The 19,076-nt window shown below is 41.4% G+C and overlaps 1 protein-coding gene across 2 annotated transcripts in view; it reads left to right on the top strand.

Annotated features, from left to right (window-relative positions):
• ANO10 (anoctamin 10) overlaps positions 1 to 19,076 on the top strand; it is a 233,319-nt gene that overhangs the window by 25,822 nt on the left and 188,421 nt on the right. For both annotated transcript variants that reach the window (XM_061195262.1, XM_061195263.1), the window contains exons 5-9: positions 2,811 to 2,930; positions 5,227 to 5,796; positions 7,196 to 7,251; positions 9,644 to 9,718; positions 12,643 to 12,825. In XM_061195262.1, the coding sequence (XP_061051245.1) occupies positions 2,811 to 2,930; positions 5,227 to 5,796; positions 7,196 to 7,251; positions 9,644 to 9,718; positions 12,643 to 12,825 (1,004 nt within the window). The remainder of the gene's footprint in view (positions 1 to 2,810; positions 2,931 to 5,226; positions 5,797 to 7,195; positions 7,252 to 9,643; positions 9,719 to 12,642; positions 12,826 to 19,076) is intronic.

Genomic DNA, 19,076 nt, shown 5'->3' on the forward strand with positions numbered 1-19,076 from the left:
TCCACCTAGAGGGGTGGGATAGGGATGGTGGGATAGGGAGGGTAGGAGGGAGATGCAAGAGGGAGGGGATATGGGGATATATGTATATGTATAGCTGATTCACTTTGTTATACAGCAGAAACTAGCACAACATTGTAAAGCAATTATACTCCAATAAAGATGTTAAAAAAATATATTAAAAATGGACTTGACAGCACCAGAGGCTGATATAACTTAAACCATACACCTTTTTACCCTAGTTGTTGATATTTTGAGTATATACCTTTTTCAGTTATTGAGAAGGGGGATTTTGTCACAACCCTAGCTTTTTAAGACTTTTTTCCTCTGTATAACTTATGCATGAGATATAGTTGTAAGAAGAACCATCTATTAAGAATCCTTTTTTTTTTTGAGATCCATACTTTTTCCTGAGTATTTTCAAAATCAGTTTTATCTTTTCTAATCTGATAAGAAAGGCCTACATTCACAAACAGCAAATATCAAAATCAGAAAAAACTTCCTCCTTTCAGCAGTCGTTTGGTACGATTTTAACACTTGTGCACATATCTGAGAGAGACGAACACATTTAACGAAAGACAATATCCCCTAGTGATAATATTGATATTTTTTCCTACTGTTAGTATCAGATATCTCCTCTTTATTATCCTTTTTTCATGTCTAAGAAGTTAGGTTTTCTTTTAAATTACTCTGAAGATTTTATAATAGGGCATCTTTCCTGAGAATACCATCTCTCTTTGTTATATGCAGTATTTGCACATCAGATACTTAAATCATGTTTCTCTTCCACGCTGCAGATATTTATTTGCCGTCCTCATTGAAGGGCCTACTGCCCGATATGTGCATCACTTGTCTTTGGGAACAAGGTAGATAGGAGATAAGGAAGGCAGCCCTCAGAAGAGATGAGCTGATTAAAACAGCTGCTAGGAACTTGCGTGGAAAGTGCTGCATCTCCCCACATGTGGCACAGGGCATGCATTTGAGTTCTCCATGAACTGAGCACATTTCCTCTTAAAGACCTGAAGACCTGTCTACCCAGTGAATCATTCTGAAAAATTATGGATGAGAGAATGCCCCGTTTTCATTTATTATCACTAGGGGATATTGTCTTTGGTTAAGTTTGTTTGTCTCTCTGTAACCAACCTTGGACCCTTCAATCAATAGAAATTGTGAAGCGGCCAGATGAAATTCAGGGAAGGCTTTATTGGGACTCATGCTGCAGCACAAGGGAACTAAAACAAGTAACAGGTGCCCTTGCTTGTTCCTGGGGGGCGGGGGTGGGCGGAGGTACAAGGTGGTCCCTTAAATAGGGTGAGGCTGGGGGCGGATTGGTGGGTCAGGCTGGAGGGGTGGCTTAGGTTGTCTGCCCAGCCGCTTGGTGGTGCTGTGTGCAGGGGGCACGTGCAGTTCTCTGCTTTTGCTCCCAGCTCCTCAGAAGTGGCAGTTGGTTTGTGGCCTTTTTGAATCTTATTTTTCATAATTTGCCCCAACTGCACTTGGCCTGCATAAGGTAGTTTTTAGTCCCTTATAATTTCTTCGTATTCTGTTGCTGGAGGAGACATTTGTCCAGGTGCAAACACTCTTGTAAAGGGTCCCAGGTCCCAGCCTGTCTCATCTCCCAGGTGTGTGCACAAGTGTTAAAATCATACCAAATGATTGCTGAAAGCAGGAAGTCTTTTTGTATTTTGATATTTGCTGTTTGTGAATGTAAGCCTTTGTTAGCAGATTAGAAAAGGTAAAAATGATTTTGAAAGTACTCAGGATCAGTAACAATGAAAGGAACTGAACATTCTCTTACCTTCACTGTAGTGAGAGGACAGATTGGTAAAATTTTTTCTAGAGGCTGTTTTGTAATATGTGTCCAAGTTTAAGATACATATGCTTTGCTCTTGGAGCTAGCAATTCTACTTCTAAGTGTATGTACCAAGGAAATAATAGACAGGTGGGGAAAGTTATACGTATAAGAATTTTAACATTATTTATAATAGTGAAAAAAGGGGGCTTCCCTGGTGGTGCGGTGGTTGGGAGTCTGCCTGCCAATGCAGGGGACACGGGTTCGAGCCCTGGTCTGGGAGGATCCCGCATGCTGCGGAGCAGCTGGGCCCGTGAGCCACAATTACTGAGCCTGCGCGTCTGGAACCTGTGCTCCGCAACAAGAGAGGCCGCGATAGTGAGAGGCCCGCATACCGCGATGAAGAGTGGCCCCCGCTTGCCACAACTGGAGAAAGCCCTCGCACAGAAACGAAGACCCAACACAACCATAAATAAATAAATAAATAAATAAAAGGAAAAGTATTTTTCAATAGAGGATTAGTTAAATTATAGCACTTCATACAAGGGAATATTATGATGCTGTGAAAAAGGTCATTCATGTTCTATTTATATTGTCATTGAAAAATATTCATCATATACTACTACTACATGAGAAGATTACAGAATGATGTGTAGAGAATGATCCCTTTTGTTTCTAAAATAAATATTTATGGATGTATATTTTGAAGTCTGCTTATACACTGAATTGCTATTTACAGTGTTTATGTTTTTGTGGAAGGGAGAGAATAACAAGGGCCTCTCTAAATTCTAACCTGTGCCTTTCTGTAACGTTTAAAATTTTACATTGACTTGTATTGCTTTCATAGCCAAAGGAAATAGTAAAGAGATTTACATTCTGAAGAACAGAAGAATACACACCTTGGGAGCAGGCAGGATAGCGTTGATCTCTGTGTAGACCTCTCTTCCTGGAGAGTTTGGGTAGCATTTGATGAAGCGTATCATGAGCAATCTCAAACCCGTCTCGCCTGTTCCTTCCGCAGTGAGGAGGCTGCTGACATCTGGCATCGTGATTCAGGTGTTTCCACTGCATGACAACGAAGCCCTGAAGAAGCTGGAGGACACCTGGTATACTCGGTTTACCTTAAAGTATCAGCCCATAGGTATGTGTCAGCGCCTGCTCTCTTAGAGAAGAGGAAGGTGCAGCAGTGGTGGTATCCCTCTTGGGTAGATACTTAACGCTGTGCTGGGCAGGGCTCACCAGCTGCATGTGGACAAAAAATTGGTGAGGGGGATAGAGGGGTTACATGACCTATTTGTTTATTTTATTTCTGATACCATTTTAGATGAACTGAATTACAGGCTGTTAAATTTCACCAACGATACAGGCAATCCAGAGTGGCCTTCATGAGTATGTTTCAGATTTGTTGTAGAACATACTTTATAAGAATCTAGTTTGACCGTGAATATTTTGTGTTTGAAAATTTCTGTTTCTTTAGAGCTAATCAGTGGGCCAAGCTGCACTCATTCTTAGTGGCAGACGAGCAGGCCTAAACATCTTTTGAAGTAGTTTATAAGGATCTTGGTGTGCATTACTGGAACTGTCCATTTTCTCTAAGACACTTAGAAGAATAACCATTAATTTATTCGGTGTGTGTTGAGCATAACTCTGTGTAAACTTCTGTCAATATGGATGTTCAAGTTTTTTTGGTTCAGTTATGTCTTTTAAGCATAAGGATTATATTTAAGATGGTAGTTTTCACCATAAGCATTACTATCAGTTTTTCTTTAAAGGACATTGCCTTTTTGACTTTGTTTAAAGGAATTCCTCTCAAATTTTCTTTCTAATTGCCATTTCTGAAAACAATTATTATAATATTGTAACAGTGAACATAAATCATTTTTAAGGTCAAATTTTGAAATTGCATTTTGAATTTTTCCTTGCATTCTTTGAAAGGAAAAATGTTTGTTTTTGATAGTTCCAGGTGATGTAATAGTCATTTTATGTTACACTTAGGACATTTTTTCACCTTGTTTAGCATTTAGGTGGCAGTAAATTTAAATATTGCCTCTAGGTCTTGTGAGTGACCGTATCCAGTAGCTACTTCTTAGAAAGTGAGGGGGAAAAAGTGAGTTGATGGTGAAGGCTGAGCATGGGTGTGGTAGTGGTTTAGAGGCCTCTGGGAGTGCTGGGACTGAAGATAGTAGCTGGGGCTCAGGAAAATTTTGAACGTCCCCCTGAGGTCAAAAGACAGAGGTGGTCTGATTTGGAGCCCAGGACCATGAGTGGCTTTTTTTTTTTTTTTTTTTTTTAATCTTTTAACCTGATTCTTTTTTTTTTTTTTAAATATTTATTTATTTATGGCTGTGTTGGGTCTTCGTTTCTGTGCAAGGGCTTTCTCTAGTTGTGGCAAGCGGGGGCCACTCTTCATCGCGGTTCGCGGGCCTCTCTTGTAACCTGATTCTGATTTGAGGTTACCTCATCATACCCACTGTTTGAACATGCTCCTGAGTTAGTAGAAGAATTAAGGATAGGGGAAAATAGTATCCCTGTTTACTCTAAACCATCCACATAGACTGATGTGACACATTATCTTAAAAAAAAAAAAGAGAAAAAAACACAATGTTTTAACTTCATGTAATTAACCAAGAAATACTAACTCTAACTATTACACCTCCCTCACCCCCTGCATCCCACCTTGGTGCCAGTGCAAGATGCTTTTACAATCTAGGCAGTCACCCATGTAAATGTGGCCGGCAAAGGACACGGTGTTCATGACCTCTTTTGGGTTAGCTAGCTCATGTTGCTTGGCCCGTCTTCTGCCCAGTGCATTTATCTATATGAAAGTATAGATAAATGTATTCCATGTATTCTAACAGTTAATGTGTAGGATATCGTTTTGTGCTTTTGAATAATTTTTCTTCAGTGTATTGAAAAGTTTGCCATGACATATTGATGAAAGTTTACAGCTTTGAGTAGGGGGGAGCAGGATATTGTGGATGAGGAGTCTTTTTTGAAAATAACCTCTATAACTCTAGTATTAAAGGGAGAGAAAAGTGGGGAGCGTAAAGTAAACCCCCAAATTAAGATGGTTCATTGGCCACGGCTGAATTTAAACTAGGACCTTGGGGATTGAGGATGAGCCCGAGGTGAGTTCTTCCTTGTGAAGAAGGCATCCACCAGATGAGAAGGTGAAGAGAAGCAGACCCGAAGCAGCCCCAGCAGCTGTGGCCTGAGCCCTGAGCTGGGGGAAGTGTCAGGCTTATTGCTGTAGAGACAAGCGAGGTCTCTGTACTTCATGGACGATGGATTTACCATCACACACCGATTGGGAAATAAGGGTTTTAAATGATCCCCACTTAAGTAAAAAAGTGAATAAGCTTACTTGAAATGATTTTTTAAAAAAATCAAGTCTTTGCCAGTTGGGATTTAAGGTCCTTTTTTTCCTTTCATTGTAGATAGTATTCGTGGCTACTTTGGAGAAACAATCGCTCTTTACTTTGGATTTTTGGAATATTTCACTTTTGCCTTAATCCCTGTGGCGGTCCTTGGGCTACCTTACTACCTGTTTGTGTGGGAAAACTATGACAAGTATGTGGTCTTCGCCTCGTTCAACCTGATCTGGTCCACAGTGATCCTGGAAGTGTGGAAGCGCGGCTGTGCCAGTATGACCTACAGGTGGGGGACCCTGGTCATGAAGAGACAGTTTGAGGAGCCCCGGCCGGGATATCACGGGGTCCTGGGTATCAATTCCGTCACCGGCAGGGAGGAACCACTGTACCCCAGCTACAAGAGACAGTTGCGCATTTACCTGGTCTCCCTGCCGTTTGTGTGCCTCTGTCTCTATTCCTCTCTGTTTGTCATGATGATTTACTTTGACATGGAGGCCTGGGCCTTGGATCTGCATGAGAACAGCAGGTCCGAGTGGACCAGTATCTTGTTGTATGTGCCCAGCATCATCTATGCCATCGTGATTGAGATCATGAACCGCCTCTATCGATATGCTGCCGAGTTTTTAACTTCATGGGGTAAGACTCAATGCTTTGAATTTATGTCTCATTTGCCTTTAAGAAATATTGCTTCGATCATAGGATTCATGTAACCGCTACCTTGCAAAGAAGATAGGTGTTGCTCTGGGCTCATTCTAGAGACATAAGGAAAAGTCATCGGCTCTGGGAGCTCTGATGATCTCCAGGTCACAGTTCTCACAGCTCTCATTTATTGTTAGTATGTTCTAGGTGCCCTGCTAAGCACTTTATCCATAGTTCCTCATTTTCACCTTCTCAGGACACCATGAAATAGAAGTTATTTCACGATTTTATGGCTAAAGATACTGAGAATTAACAAAGTTTAGGCAGCAAATGGTAGAGCCAGGCTGGTCCAACCTGTGCTCCTAATACTGTATCGTGTTTTATGCTAAGGATAAAATCAGTTGAATTATCTCCACAATACTCTGGCTGAAAGAACTATGTCTGGGATCTGAAAACCAGTTGTGTAGTTGTGTGGGGCCTGCCATTGAACTCAGTGAAGGCAGGTGTTCTTGTCTGTCTCTGTAGTAAAAGAGGAACTTGGTTATAGTTTTGAAAAGGTCTTGATGGGCCATTCACTCATTAATTAATTTATTCATTCAAACAAATAAATAGGTTATATTAATCCCTAGGAAGAAGTCTAGGCCTTAACTTCATGGACCAGAAAGGTATTTTAAATTCTTTTTATTAGTCATATAACGACAGCTACCATTTATTGAGTGCTTTCCTTGAGCTGATGCTGGGGTTTGGTAGTATTTCTAATCCTGACGGTGACCCCGGGAGGAGGGTGGTGTCAGCCCTGTTTTGTAGGCAAGGAGGCTGAGTGTCAGGAGGTTAAGTGACTTGCCCAAGGTCAGATAGTCACTGAGTTGAGGTTCAAATCCAGGTCAGCCTAACATTGCCTCTCTGTGCAAGGTGATACTTCTGTTCAGAATCTTCCTTTTTTGTCCTTTTGCCCTGCTGTCTTGGGACCTGCACAGTGTCTCCTTTTGTTAGGGTGGAAATTTGAGTTTCCTTTTAAGATAATCCTTATAAACTTTATTTATTGCCCTACTCTTTAGAGGTTGCTCTCAGTTTTACTATTACCGATGATACAGGGTCTTTTTCTGGTATCTGTGGGATCATTTGCCAACACTTACTACATTTCTTTATTGCAGTAATATTTAAAAAATAATTTCGGACCACGGTGCTATTGCAGTATCTTGAAAAATGTGTCTTAAATTTAGTTTCTTTTTTGTTTGATGTTCTTGGTGGTGAGCAGTAGCCTGGCGCGTTTACTGACTGAGGCTCTGTTTTTGAACATCTCTGCCCTCAGCACAAGTCTCACTTTACTTCATGACAATGCTCCCATTCTGCTTTCTTACCTGAGAGACATTACCTCTCCTTTTTAATATTTTAGAGAATCACAGATTGGAATCTGCCTACCAGAATCACCTAATTCTGAAAGTGTTAGTGGTAAGTAGATCTTTTATATACAAGTCCATTGTATTTTTGAAACTAACACATCCTAATTAATATTTAGGAGTATAAATATGAAGACTTGATTCTGATTTAAGGTATCAGGTAGTTAATATACTCTGTCCAAGTAGGCAAGGATTGATTAATGTGTGTTTACATAAACGTTCAACAGTCTTATTACAAATGTGCACACGGTATAAGACTTTAAATGTAGAAATTAGTATTATAGCCAATTTCCAATTATTTAAAAAAACTACTTTATAGACACGTTTCTATTATTTTCCTTTTGGTGACTTGGGTTTGAATGTTTCATTATTCAACAGTCCTTCCAGTTATCCACCTTCTGTTTAGTGATGGAGCATTAAATTATTATTTTTTAAAAATTTTGTCTAAGAAATTTCCAAAGTCCAAGAGGTTCCCAGCATGTTTTGAAGAGTAGGAGGAAAGGGATGGAGGAAAGGCACTGTGTAACCTGCTTGCTGTTTGTGTAAAAGCGCACACATTATGCCTCTTCCCACCATTATTAGAAATAACAAAGAGGTACCAGCCTGAAATCACCTTGTTTATCCGGAGATTACCTCAGCCGTCTGTAACATAGCTGAGAATCAAGAAAGAGTGCGTAAAGAGTCCTCTGAACTATCCACTGGAATTGATTTAACCCAGTCCATGTACTTTACTCCCAGGCCCTCGCTTAGAAAGAGCCTTTGTTCCAGCTGTAGAAGTCATTCTGAGAAGCTTATTTATCTCGTTTTTCCATCCTTAAAAGATGAGAAACCACCATTAGGAAGGTGATTAGGTTTCTGGAAGTAGGTATATTTATAGAGGCAAGAGCCCGGAAGGAAATGGAAAACCTCTCATAAATAGGTAATGAGAATTCAACAATTTCAGCAGTTTGGACTTGAGAAAAGGGGCAAGCGGCCATCCATATCTAAAAAGGCTTGAAGGCCTCACTCTAGCCATGTAAAATAATTTATATTCAAAATGTTGGTGCTGAGTCAGCAAGGATGTTCCGTTCTGTGTTCTCTGTGTGAGAAAACAAGCAGGGGAACGTGTAATGCATTAAAAGCTTCATTCAAAAAGATCCCAATATGGAGCTTTTGCCATTAGAGGTAAAACACTCCATTTGTCTTAAAGAATTTAGTTATTTGTAAGACTGGATTATTCTCTGATGGTGCCAGATACAATGTCAGGTGACTGCCTTGTGAAGAGGCTCATCCCTTAGGGTCTGTTCATCCTCCACTGTGTGTGCTAGGTCTCTCCCTTCCTTTTCAGTCTTGTGCGGAGAGCGTTTCTCAGCCTTCCGAGCTTTTGCTTTTCAACTTCTACTCTAACTCAGCACCCCCATCCCTACCCCTACCTCCCCCTACCCTGTGGCCACATTGTGGTACACAGTAATACAGACAATATGCCCTTCTCCAGTGACTCCCCCTTCCCTCACTAATGAAGTGCTCATACTGTGCACAGAGCAGTCTTTTGTCTCGGCAAGTGATGCTGCACAGGAGGAAGTAGCCAGTGTGCGGCTGGGGGGCAGGAAGGAAACCCATCAGTCCTGGGGGCAATTGCAGGCTCTTGAGCAGGGGAACTACTTGAAGAAATGGCACCTGTTGTGGTGGGATCTCCACCCCACTCCCGCACCCCTACCCCTGAACCATGTGTCTGGGCAGGGCAGTCTCAGGCCCATGGTGACAAAGAGGCTGCCCGGGCCAGGCTGGTTGTTCTGGCTGATCTCTCTTGCTAGTGCCCCCTTGGCTACCTAGGTATCTCTCTGGGGGTCGTGGGGATCTCAGGTCCCTTGGCACAGAGAGGCTTCCAGGGCTGGACTGCTTGTTGGGTCAGGGCCCTCCTTTCTGGTGCTGCCTAGCCACCCCACCTGGTATCTCTCCATGGGGCAGGGGAGTGGCAGGGCGGAAGGGAAGGAGAGCACATCCCCTCGCAGCTTATTGTTAGTGGGGGTCCTCGTCAGTCTCCCTGTTAGTGCTGCTGGGCTTGCCTGTTGTCAGGACTCCTATTCTGAGCGGGGTGGGCAGGAATGTGCCTCCCTGCTGCCTGGGTTACTAGGTTGGGGGTGGGAGATGCTGGGCCTTGGACTCTCTCTTTTGTAAGAAAGTAGTAGGGACGTAAGATGCGCTGGTGCTCTGTTGTTCCTTCAGCCCTGGGGTCCCAAACCTGTTCTTCTTCCTCTTAGCACCTTTCAGAGCTCTCCTTTGGTTGCCTCTCGCGATATTTTGAGTTCATAGATGTGCTTAGCGAGGGGGAGTAGGAGAAACACGTCCAAGCCACCTTGTCTGGACCGGAAGTGCCTCATTACGTTTTTTAATGTGATTTTCATAGTTGTAATGAAGTACTGTGATGCAGTGTTAAATATTGCTATCTTTTTTTTTTTTGGCAGTTCAACTTTTTAAATTGCTTTGCCTCACTCTTCTACATTGCCTTTGTCCTGAGGGATATGAAGCTTTTGCGTCAGGTGAGTGTGAAAAACAGAAAGGTATAAATTTTTTAGGTTTGAGAGGTGGTTTCCTATATTCAGGTAATGTAATTGTCTTCCCATTACTATCTTTATAAATAAAATTATTAAATTTTGTGTACTTCTAAGCCCAATTCTAAATAAACAACAATTAGCAATTGCACTGTGTATTATACTCAACTGGAAAGAAATTTGTTGAAGCTAACCAACTTGCAAAATAAATCATGTAGAGCACAAAATCAAATATAGAGTTCATATCAAAGCTTGTAAGAACAATTTCAACAGCAAAATGTATTCATTAATTGAACTTCTGTGTGTGTCTCAGGTAATGGTATAACCTTAAATAGTTCTTTCACATTTCTTTTTTTTTTTTAATTTAATTTAATTTTATTATTTTTGGCTGCATTGGGTCTTCATTGCTGCGTGCGGGCTTTCTCTAGTTGTGGTGAGTGGGGGCTACTCTTTGTTGCAGCACGCTGGCTTCTCATTTCGGTGGTTTCTCGTTGCAGAGCACAGGCTCTAGGCGTGCGGGCTTCAGTAGTTGCAGCATGTGGGCTCAGTAGTTGTGACATGCGGACCCTAGAGTGCGTGGGTTTCAGTAGTTGTGGTGCACAGGCTCAGTAGTTGTGTCTCGCTGGCTCTAGAGCGCAGGCTCAGTAGTTGTGGTGCACGGGCTTAGTTGCTCTGCGGCATGTGGGATCTTCCCAGCCCAGGGATCAAACCTATGCCCCCTGCATTGGCAGGTGGATTCTTTGTTTTTTTTAATAAATTTATTTATTTTATTTATTTATTTTTGGCTGTGTTGGGTCTTCGTTGCTGCGCACGGGCTTTCTCTAGTTGCGGCGAGCGGGAGCTACTGTTCGTTGCAGTGCATGGGCTTCTCATTGTGGTGGCTTCTCTTGTTGTGGAGCACGGGCTCTAGGCGTGTGGGCTTCAGTAGTTGTGGCACATGGGCTCAGTAGTTGTGGCTCGTGGGCTCTAGAGTGCAGGCTCAGCAGTTGTGGCACACGGGCTTAGTTGCTCCGCGGCATGTGGGATCTTCCTGGACCAGGCGAGATGGTGTCAAATGGGATCCGTGTCCCCTGCATTGGCAGGCGGATTCTTAACCACTGGGCCACTAGGGAAGCCCCCGCAGGATCCTTAACCACTGTACCACCAGGGAAGTCCCACACATTTCATTTTTAAATTAATAAGTTGTTGAACTTTAGAGACCAGCAGATCCTATGCACTGCTGTATCGTTTCTGAAATGTTTAAGAAAGATGACATATTTTGTTGTGTTACCATTTCTGGATCACATGATAATAGTGAATAATAAATTAAATTATTGCTTTCTAATTTCTCTTTTTTATACTTGAGCCACCTACCAGTAAGGGCTCTTCCTTCCTGGTTTTAATATACTGTGATTGTTAGTGAGCAGAGTCTCAAAGCCTAGGCTTCTTAATCTTTATATGAGAGCTTGGGATCATTTTTCAAGGAATTTAAAAATTTGTATAACAGAAAGTTAAAAGATTTTGTAGTTACGGTTCTAAGAGCTTGCATAAAATTAAATATTGTGTTCTTAGTATTTAAAAAATTATTTTTGAAAATACTACATTTGAAATCGATAGGTTAGATGTACATACCTTTTCCAATCCTACCATTATTGTATTAATGGGGTATGACTCCTCATTTCTTATACTTTAGAGAGTCTCCTTTATTTAACAGGGGACAGGGGGACGGGGGAAGTCTCTTTAAAACATAGAATTTTAATATCAGCTAAGGTGGTTTGTGATGGAAACACTGATACCTATCTGGGGAAAGTGGAAATTGACACAGTACCTCTGGAAACTACTTGGGCAACTTTGCCAAGAACGTTAATCCATCCCTAGTAAATCATCAGAGATGGGGTGAAGATTCATGTATGTAGGTAAGGGGCAGCATTTATAATAGTCGGGGTTGGGAATAATACTTACATTCAACAACAGCGCATGAGCTAAGTAAAAAAGAATTATTCATGACATGGGAAAGTGCTCATAATATAGTAAGTGAGAAAAGAAATCTACAAAGCTGTTTATATATAGGATGATTCTACTTTTATTTTTACATATGATTATAAAGAAATATTTAGGGGGCTTCCCTGGTGGTACAGTGGTCAGGAATCCGCCTGCCAATGCAGGGGACATGGGTTCGAGCCCTGGTCTGGGAAGATCCCACATGTCGCGGAGCAACTAAACCCGTGCGCCACAACTGCTGAGCCTGCGCTCTAGAGCCCACGAGCCACAACTACTGAGCCCATGTGCCACAACTACTGAAGCCCGCGCTCCTAGAGCCCATGCTCCGCAGCAAGAGAAGCCACTGCAATGAGAAGCCCGCACAACGCAACGAAGAGTAGCCCCCGCTCGCCTGAACTAGAGAAAGCCCGTGCACAGCAACAAAGACCCAGTGCAGCCAAAAAATTAATTAATTAATTAAAAAAATATTTAGAAAGTTAGTAGTGGTTCTGACATGGTTGTGGAATTAAGGGTGACTTTTTTTCTAACTTTTAAGTTTTTCTACAGTGAGGGAGGATATATTAATTTTATAATAATAAGTTGTGGCTAAACTTTTTTCAAAGTTGGTGACATCATTTAGACTCACATGTTGCAGCCAGGATGAGATAATAAAAAACACAATTTCAAGTTAATTTGTTCTCCTACCGACTCATAAGCAGTTTTTTATTATAATCTTATTTGTATTATAATCTTTTTGTATTTTAGTCTGTCTTCCCTGTGAAAAAACAATAAATTAGAAACATCATTCTAACACCTAGCTTTTCCAATACTAGTTTTTATAACATAATAGTATACTATTTGTTGAAGATTCTTTGTTTTTACTGCATAATTATACACATGCTTTGGTTTTGTTAAGCCACATTGCCAAATATCATTTATGTGCTTCTCTTTAGAGCTTGGCTACTCTCCTGATTACCTCCCAGATCTTTAACCAAATTGTAGAATCTCTTCTTCCTTACTGGCTCCAAAAGAAGCAGCATGTGAAGGTAAAGAAAAAGGTGCAGGCCTTAAAGGCAGACATCGATGCTACATTATATGAACAGGTCGTTCTGGAAAAGGAAATGGGAACTTACTTGGTAAGTTTGAGTATTGCTGAATTAAACATTGATTGAAAGTGAATAACAGTCGTGTCCAGACTGTGTACAACAAATAAGTAACCACTCATTGTCTCAGGTGTGACTATTTTTTAAGTGCTTTCCAGCCAATTTCCTTACCATGAACTACTTTACAGTTAAAAAGATGGAACTGTGTATCAAGATGCTGCTATCTTGAACCGGAAGTTATGCCTAACATCCAAAGGATGAGTCCAGTGAATTACGAGACTGCTCTGCTGAGGGTGGTGGGAATGTTTCATAGACGGCAGAGCAAGGGAGAGGTGAGATGGCCGTGGAGCCATTGTTTGCTCTGGGCACTCTAAACTCAAAGAAAAAATTGAAGCCCATCACTAAAAATGGAATGCCAATCTGAAGATTAATTTATAATATAGTTTAAATTACTTAGTGCTGTAGTAAATATAAATTAGTTAAGACAGAGAATTTCTTAATTATTTTTAGGAACTCCAAGTAGGTCATTGGAGGTTCTTAAACCTGAACATGTATTCAGCAAATGTTTACTGAGTTCTGACTACATTCAGTATATCTCTTTTGAGGGGGTCAGGTGTTGGGGTCATGTTTGCTTTAGGTCACTGTTTCTTATATCCTGCCCCTTCCTTCTGGGTGTGATATTCTTCTTAGTGAAATAGATCCTTTAGTGAGGGTCCATTATTGTTAAACTTTCATAGTCTTGGTTTTTATCATGAATGAATGAGTCTCCTGATTACTGAATTTCTTGGCTGACTTTCATAGTTTTTCTTGTATGCCTAAGAATTTTAGTTTATATGTTTATCTTGAGCAGGAGTTTATTCTCTCTCTCTGTCTTTCTCTCCCTGCTCGCTTCTCTCTGTCTTATTTTTGCAGTCCCCACTGCCCCACCCCCTAGTCCAGAACCAGGAGTTTGTAGCCCAGAGCTCGCATCCCATCTTGTGATGATGGTGGAGATTCTGCAGAGCCAGCAGGTAGCATGCTGTTGACACAAGCTGTAGTTCCAGGGCAGCAGCTGTGGCTTTTTTCAGGCCCCTTTAAGGGTAGGGGACCACTGTTCTCACCCGTGGTTTTGCTCAAACAGCCTGTTTCCAGGTACACGCTAGAGGAGTGGGGTGCCTTTGGTTCCCCTGCCCGAAGGATTCAGATCCTGGCCACCGTGGCCAGCCTGTGGACGGAAGCCTGGCCAGGCTTCTGATTACTATCTTGTACTTTGTTCCATTTCTCGCTTGGGCAGCTGATTTTTTTTGTTTTTGAGTGGTGATATTCTTTTGATTAAAATAAACATATATGTACTAGCATTTTCTATTATTGCTGTGTTGGGGGAGAAGATGATTCAAAGTATAAACTTACAGCATATCTTGACCAGCAGCACTTTTTATGTTTATACGTGAAGTATCAGAGAAGCACACACGCGGGCAGTTAAGAGTTAAAGAAAATAGCACTTGGGCACAATGTGGAGACGCGTTGCCTGCGTTGGTCGAGTGCTGGCTTACTGTGGGTTACAAGTCAGTCTAATTCACATAGTGTCAGAATCCTTTCCTCGCTTGTTCTGGGGGGTAGTATTTTGGGCCATATTTACTTTTTCCCTTCATTTTCTCACAGAAACTAAACCACCATTCTTCCCCCCGAGTTCTTTATTCCATCCCCTCTCTCATTGCCCCAGGCCCACCTGGAGCTCCCGTGTTTCCTGCTTCCCCCTTCTCCCCTTCCTGTTTCAAACCAAGCAAACCCCTCACGTCCTCTGCTACTTTTGTCCTGTCTCTTTGCTGCCCCTGCCAATTTCTTGAAATAATTCTTCTCCATGTTGTCATCTCTTCATCCCTGCTTCTCTTCCCGTGGTCAATGAGAACCCGCTCTCAGCTCTTCTTTTTCTCTGAATCGTTTGAGCAGACAGCATTGTCTCCTAAAGTGACCAGAGCCAAGCTTGCAGTCTTCCCCAGACCAGTTCCTCCCCCTTTCCTCAGGCTCAGCGAATGGTACACAGTAATACAGACAGTATGCCCTTCTCAAAGCTGTTTTAATTCATCTAAGAACTGTATGCTGACAAGGTGACAAAATCTTACATCTTACCTTTTTGGTATCTCATGATATCTGATAATACGTTTATAAAGGAAGGTAAGGCAGGCACTGCTTTTCTCACGTTAATAATAGGCAGATGAAGCTCTGTGTTATTTTTAAAAATTTATTAATTTTATTTATTTATATTTGGCTGGGTTGGGTCTTCATTGCTGCGCGCGGGCTTTCTCTAGTTGCGGCGAGCGGGGGCTACTGTTCGTTGTGGTGCGCGGGCTTCTCATTGCCGTGGCTTCTCTTGTTGCGGAACACGGGCTCTAGGCACGCGGGCTCAGTAGTTGTGGCTCGCGGACTCTAGAGTGCAGGCTCAGTTAGTTGTGGCGCACAGGCTTAGTCGCTCTACGGCATGTGGGATCTTCCCGGACCAGGGCTCGAACCCGTGTCCCCTGCATTGGCAGTCATGTTCTTAACCACTGTGCAACCAGGGAAGTCTGAAGCTCTGTGTTATTAATCACCTGGTGACTAAATCAGAGACAAGATTCAAGACTTTGCTTTTCTCTTCAGAGTCTATTATTCAGCACGGGCTCTCTGATATGAAGTTAAGGAAATAGTGTACTAATTTCTCTCGCAGGCCCTGGGTCTGTGTGTGAATGCTGGGGTTAACAGTGAGTGCCTCTCCTTAGTAACTTAACTTGCTTGCGGGGCCCCGCGTTATCTGACTGTTTTTCCCTCATCTCCTACAAGTTCCTCCTCTACTCTCTTCGTGGAAATGACATCAGGTATTTTCTATTTCAACTCTCCCCATATATTTGGAAAGGGGGAGATGCTTTGGGGGCACATTTGTTCTAGATCATTGTTTGCTATGCACTCATCCTTCCCTCTGGGTATATTTTTCTCCTCACTGAAGCCAATGAGCTTAAAATTGTATTTTCTGTAATCTCTTCCTGAGTGCTATATATGAATCTAAAACAATGTTGCCAAGCTTTGGGGAAAAGCAGTTTGAGACTTAAAAAACTTTATTCTAAAAAGTCATACTTGCTTACTTACTGTAGAAAACTTGGAAAACGTAGGACAGAGTATAAAGAAAAAGACATTCTCCATAATGTCTCCACTAGGGGTGATCCACTGGGGTCTCCCGACCCTGTTCCTCCAGCCACAGGGCCAGGGCTGTGTAGCCCTTCTGATCTCACTGTGCACTGCTGTTCCGTTCCTGGGAACAGTTCACGTGCAACTGCATAGCTGCGTGAGGCTGAATTTTCATGATCAGTGTTCCAACTAGAACAGCATGTTGCCACACAGCAAATGAGCTGCCCTCTAGTGAGCTAGACATTGAAGAGGTTTGTCAAAAACGTAATTGAGCGCCACTCTCCGCACTAGACATTTTTTGTTTTGGAAAATGTAATGATTTTTCAAACAATACTTTATTAATGTTAATATGCTTTTTATTATTGAAATGAATCAATGGGAAATATTTTTTAAGTTCTGAGTTTTAATTTCTGACACAGTAAATAACACTAGGTATAATAACTGCCGTGAACAAAAAGTCTTCGGTGCCCTCAGTGATTTTAAAGAGTTTAGGGCTTTGGAGACCTGAAAGTTTGAAAACTGCAGATCTAGAATAATTTCCACTCCTTTTTGTTTTTCAGAGCGTTAGCTTTTGTGAAGCGGATTTGTCCCAGTTGTTACTCCCTAAGATTCAAGTTCAGCAGTTTTGGAGGTATACCTCCATTGTACCCCATCAGGAGGCGTTGATGGCAGGTTGACCCTTGTGTGGGGCTGCCTTGTTAGATCACGTGATTGACTGGTTGACAGAGTTTGCAAAGGTTCTTTTTCACTTTGTGTTGAATAGGTTATCTGTGGTAGATTCTTTGAGACTATCCTATTCCCTATAAATGGTAGCTCTTTAAAAATAGTTTCTAATCGTTTGTTGCTGGCATATAGGAATGCTGTTGGTTTTTGTATTTTTTATCCAGAAACTCTGCTGAATTCTCCTATTTTTTTGGATTTTATTAGGTTTTCTATGTAGACAGTTATTTTACCTACAAATGAATAATGGCTAGGGATTTCCCTGGTGGTCCAGTGGTTAAGACTCTGTGCTTCCACTGCAGGGGGCGCGGATTCAATCCCTGGTCGGAGAACTAAGATCTTGCATGCTACATGGTGTGGCCAAAAAAGACTGATTTTTAATTTTAATTTTAATTTTATTGAAGTATAGTTGATCTACAATGTTGTGTTAATCTCTGCTGTATAGCAAAGTGATTCAGTTATATATATATATATATATATATATATTCTTTTTCATATTCTTTTCCATTATGGTTTATCACAGGATATTGAATATAGTTCCCTATGCCACACAGTAGGACCTTGTTTATCCATCCTATATGTAATAGTTTGCGTCTGCTAATCCCAAACTCTCAGTCCTTCCCTTCCCCACCCCCTTCACTAATGGCTATTTTGTTTCTTCCTGCAGTCCTTATACTTTTTATTATTTATTTATTTGGCTCACTAATATGTTCAATACAATTTGGTCAGAAGTAGTTATAACAGGAATCTTTATCTTGTTCCTGATTTTTTTTTTTTTTTTTCTAACTGTTGAGTATTATGTTTGTTCCGTGTTTTTGTTTGGTAGGTAACTTTTTATCAGTTTAAGAATGGTTTTTTTTCTCTTCCTTATTTGGGAAGAGTTTTTATTGTGGATGACGTTGAATTGTATCAAAAAATATTTTTTTTGCTTCTGTTGCGATCATCATGTTTTCTCCTTTAATTAATATTTTCATTTATATTTGTAAGTTTCCTAATGGAACACCATGTTTGCATTTAAATGTTTAACTTCACTTGTTCAGTATTTTTTTATCTACATTGTTATGTTGAATATGCTAATATTTTGTTTAGGGTTTGTGCCATTTGCTAGTAATTTTCCTTTCTCAGTCACTGGGATAGGGTCCCTGTGTTATTTATCGTGCAAACTCTGTTGCTAATGCAGAGCCTGGCGTTCAGCGGGTGCTCAGTGTAATGTTGCATAAAGAACAGTTTTAGGAAAAGAGCAGCCCAGCCCCTGCTGTCTGTGTGCTGCTTGTTGCCCTCATCCTGTACTTTATCCTCCTCACATACTCAGCATGCGGAACTCTGAGACGTGATATTTCTCCAGGGATGGTGCGAGGGGCCAGTGGGATGGATCCCCTGGAGCCTGAAACTTTGTGTTCATACATTCTTAGAATCGTCTTAGTAAGTTGGTGTTTTCTAACTTGCAGCTAATGGGGTAGAGTGTCTTGTTTAATGTGTTTTTTAGTATGTGATTGTTTACTTTGTTAAAATTGCGGGTTTTTTTCCTTCTTGCTGTTGGATTACGTCCCTGGTTTGCTGAATTGACGGACCCCAAAGTGCTCTGAAGTGTGAAAGTACTGATAGATTTACCATGTAAATCCTACACTCCGAATCTGCTTGTGAGATGGGAACACAGAATGGGGGGGAGGGGCTCCCTGGGTGCTGGATGCTAAAAAGGCCAGGAGGACCTTTGCGTGGCTTCTGGAGGCTGCACCTGGTACATCTGAGAGAAACTGTCTACACATCTCTGCAGAGGCTCACCCTTTTATTTTATGAGCTGAAACAACACAATTTTGAAAGCTGAGCATAGGCTATCAGGATTTCTTAAGATCGAATTGTGGTAAAAATGGCTTGATTGCTAAGATTTTCACTGTTGATTTCTTCACTCTTCAGAGAAGTAAATCGATGCTGTATTGCTGGGCATATTTAAAAACCACATCCGTATGCTGCAGCACACATAAGGAAATTCTTCCTAGAGCCAAATGCAACCAAAGAGTTGTTTAGAAACTGCTCACCACTGAATCCCCAGCTGAGCATCAGCCTGCCAGCTCCCAAAGCACATGTGTTTGGCATTGCTCTTTGGCAAGCCTTGCAAACAGCCAGTGAAACTCACTCAAAATCCCTGGGTTCATACTTCATCCAAATATCCAGAGCATCTGGAAGAAACACTTCCTGCCATCCCCAGTACTCTGTAATTATGTTTGAGTGTTTTCTATTTTGGTAAAATATAAAATAAAAAAAGAAACCAACTAGAAGTAGAATCTGACTTATACTAAAGCTCTCAGCTACTGAGCCTAATATGCATATCTTGGTGAAAGACTGACTCTGAGATGCAGCAATGATAATTATAATTATTAGTTTAAAATATTCATGTTTCATGTTGCTTTAAAATATTATGGTGCATA

Source organism: Eubalaena glacialis, chromosome 7, assembly GCF_028564815.1.
Source record: "Eubalaena glacialis isolate mEubGla1 chromosome 7, mEubGla1.1.hap2.+ XY, whole genome shotgun sequence".
NCBI classification, from domain to species: Eukaryota; Metazoa; Chordata; class Mammalia; order Artiodactyla; family Balaenidae; genus Eubalaena; species Eubalaena glacialis.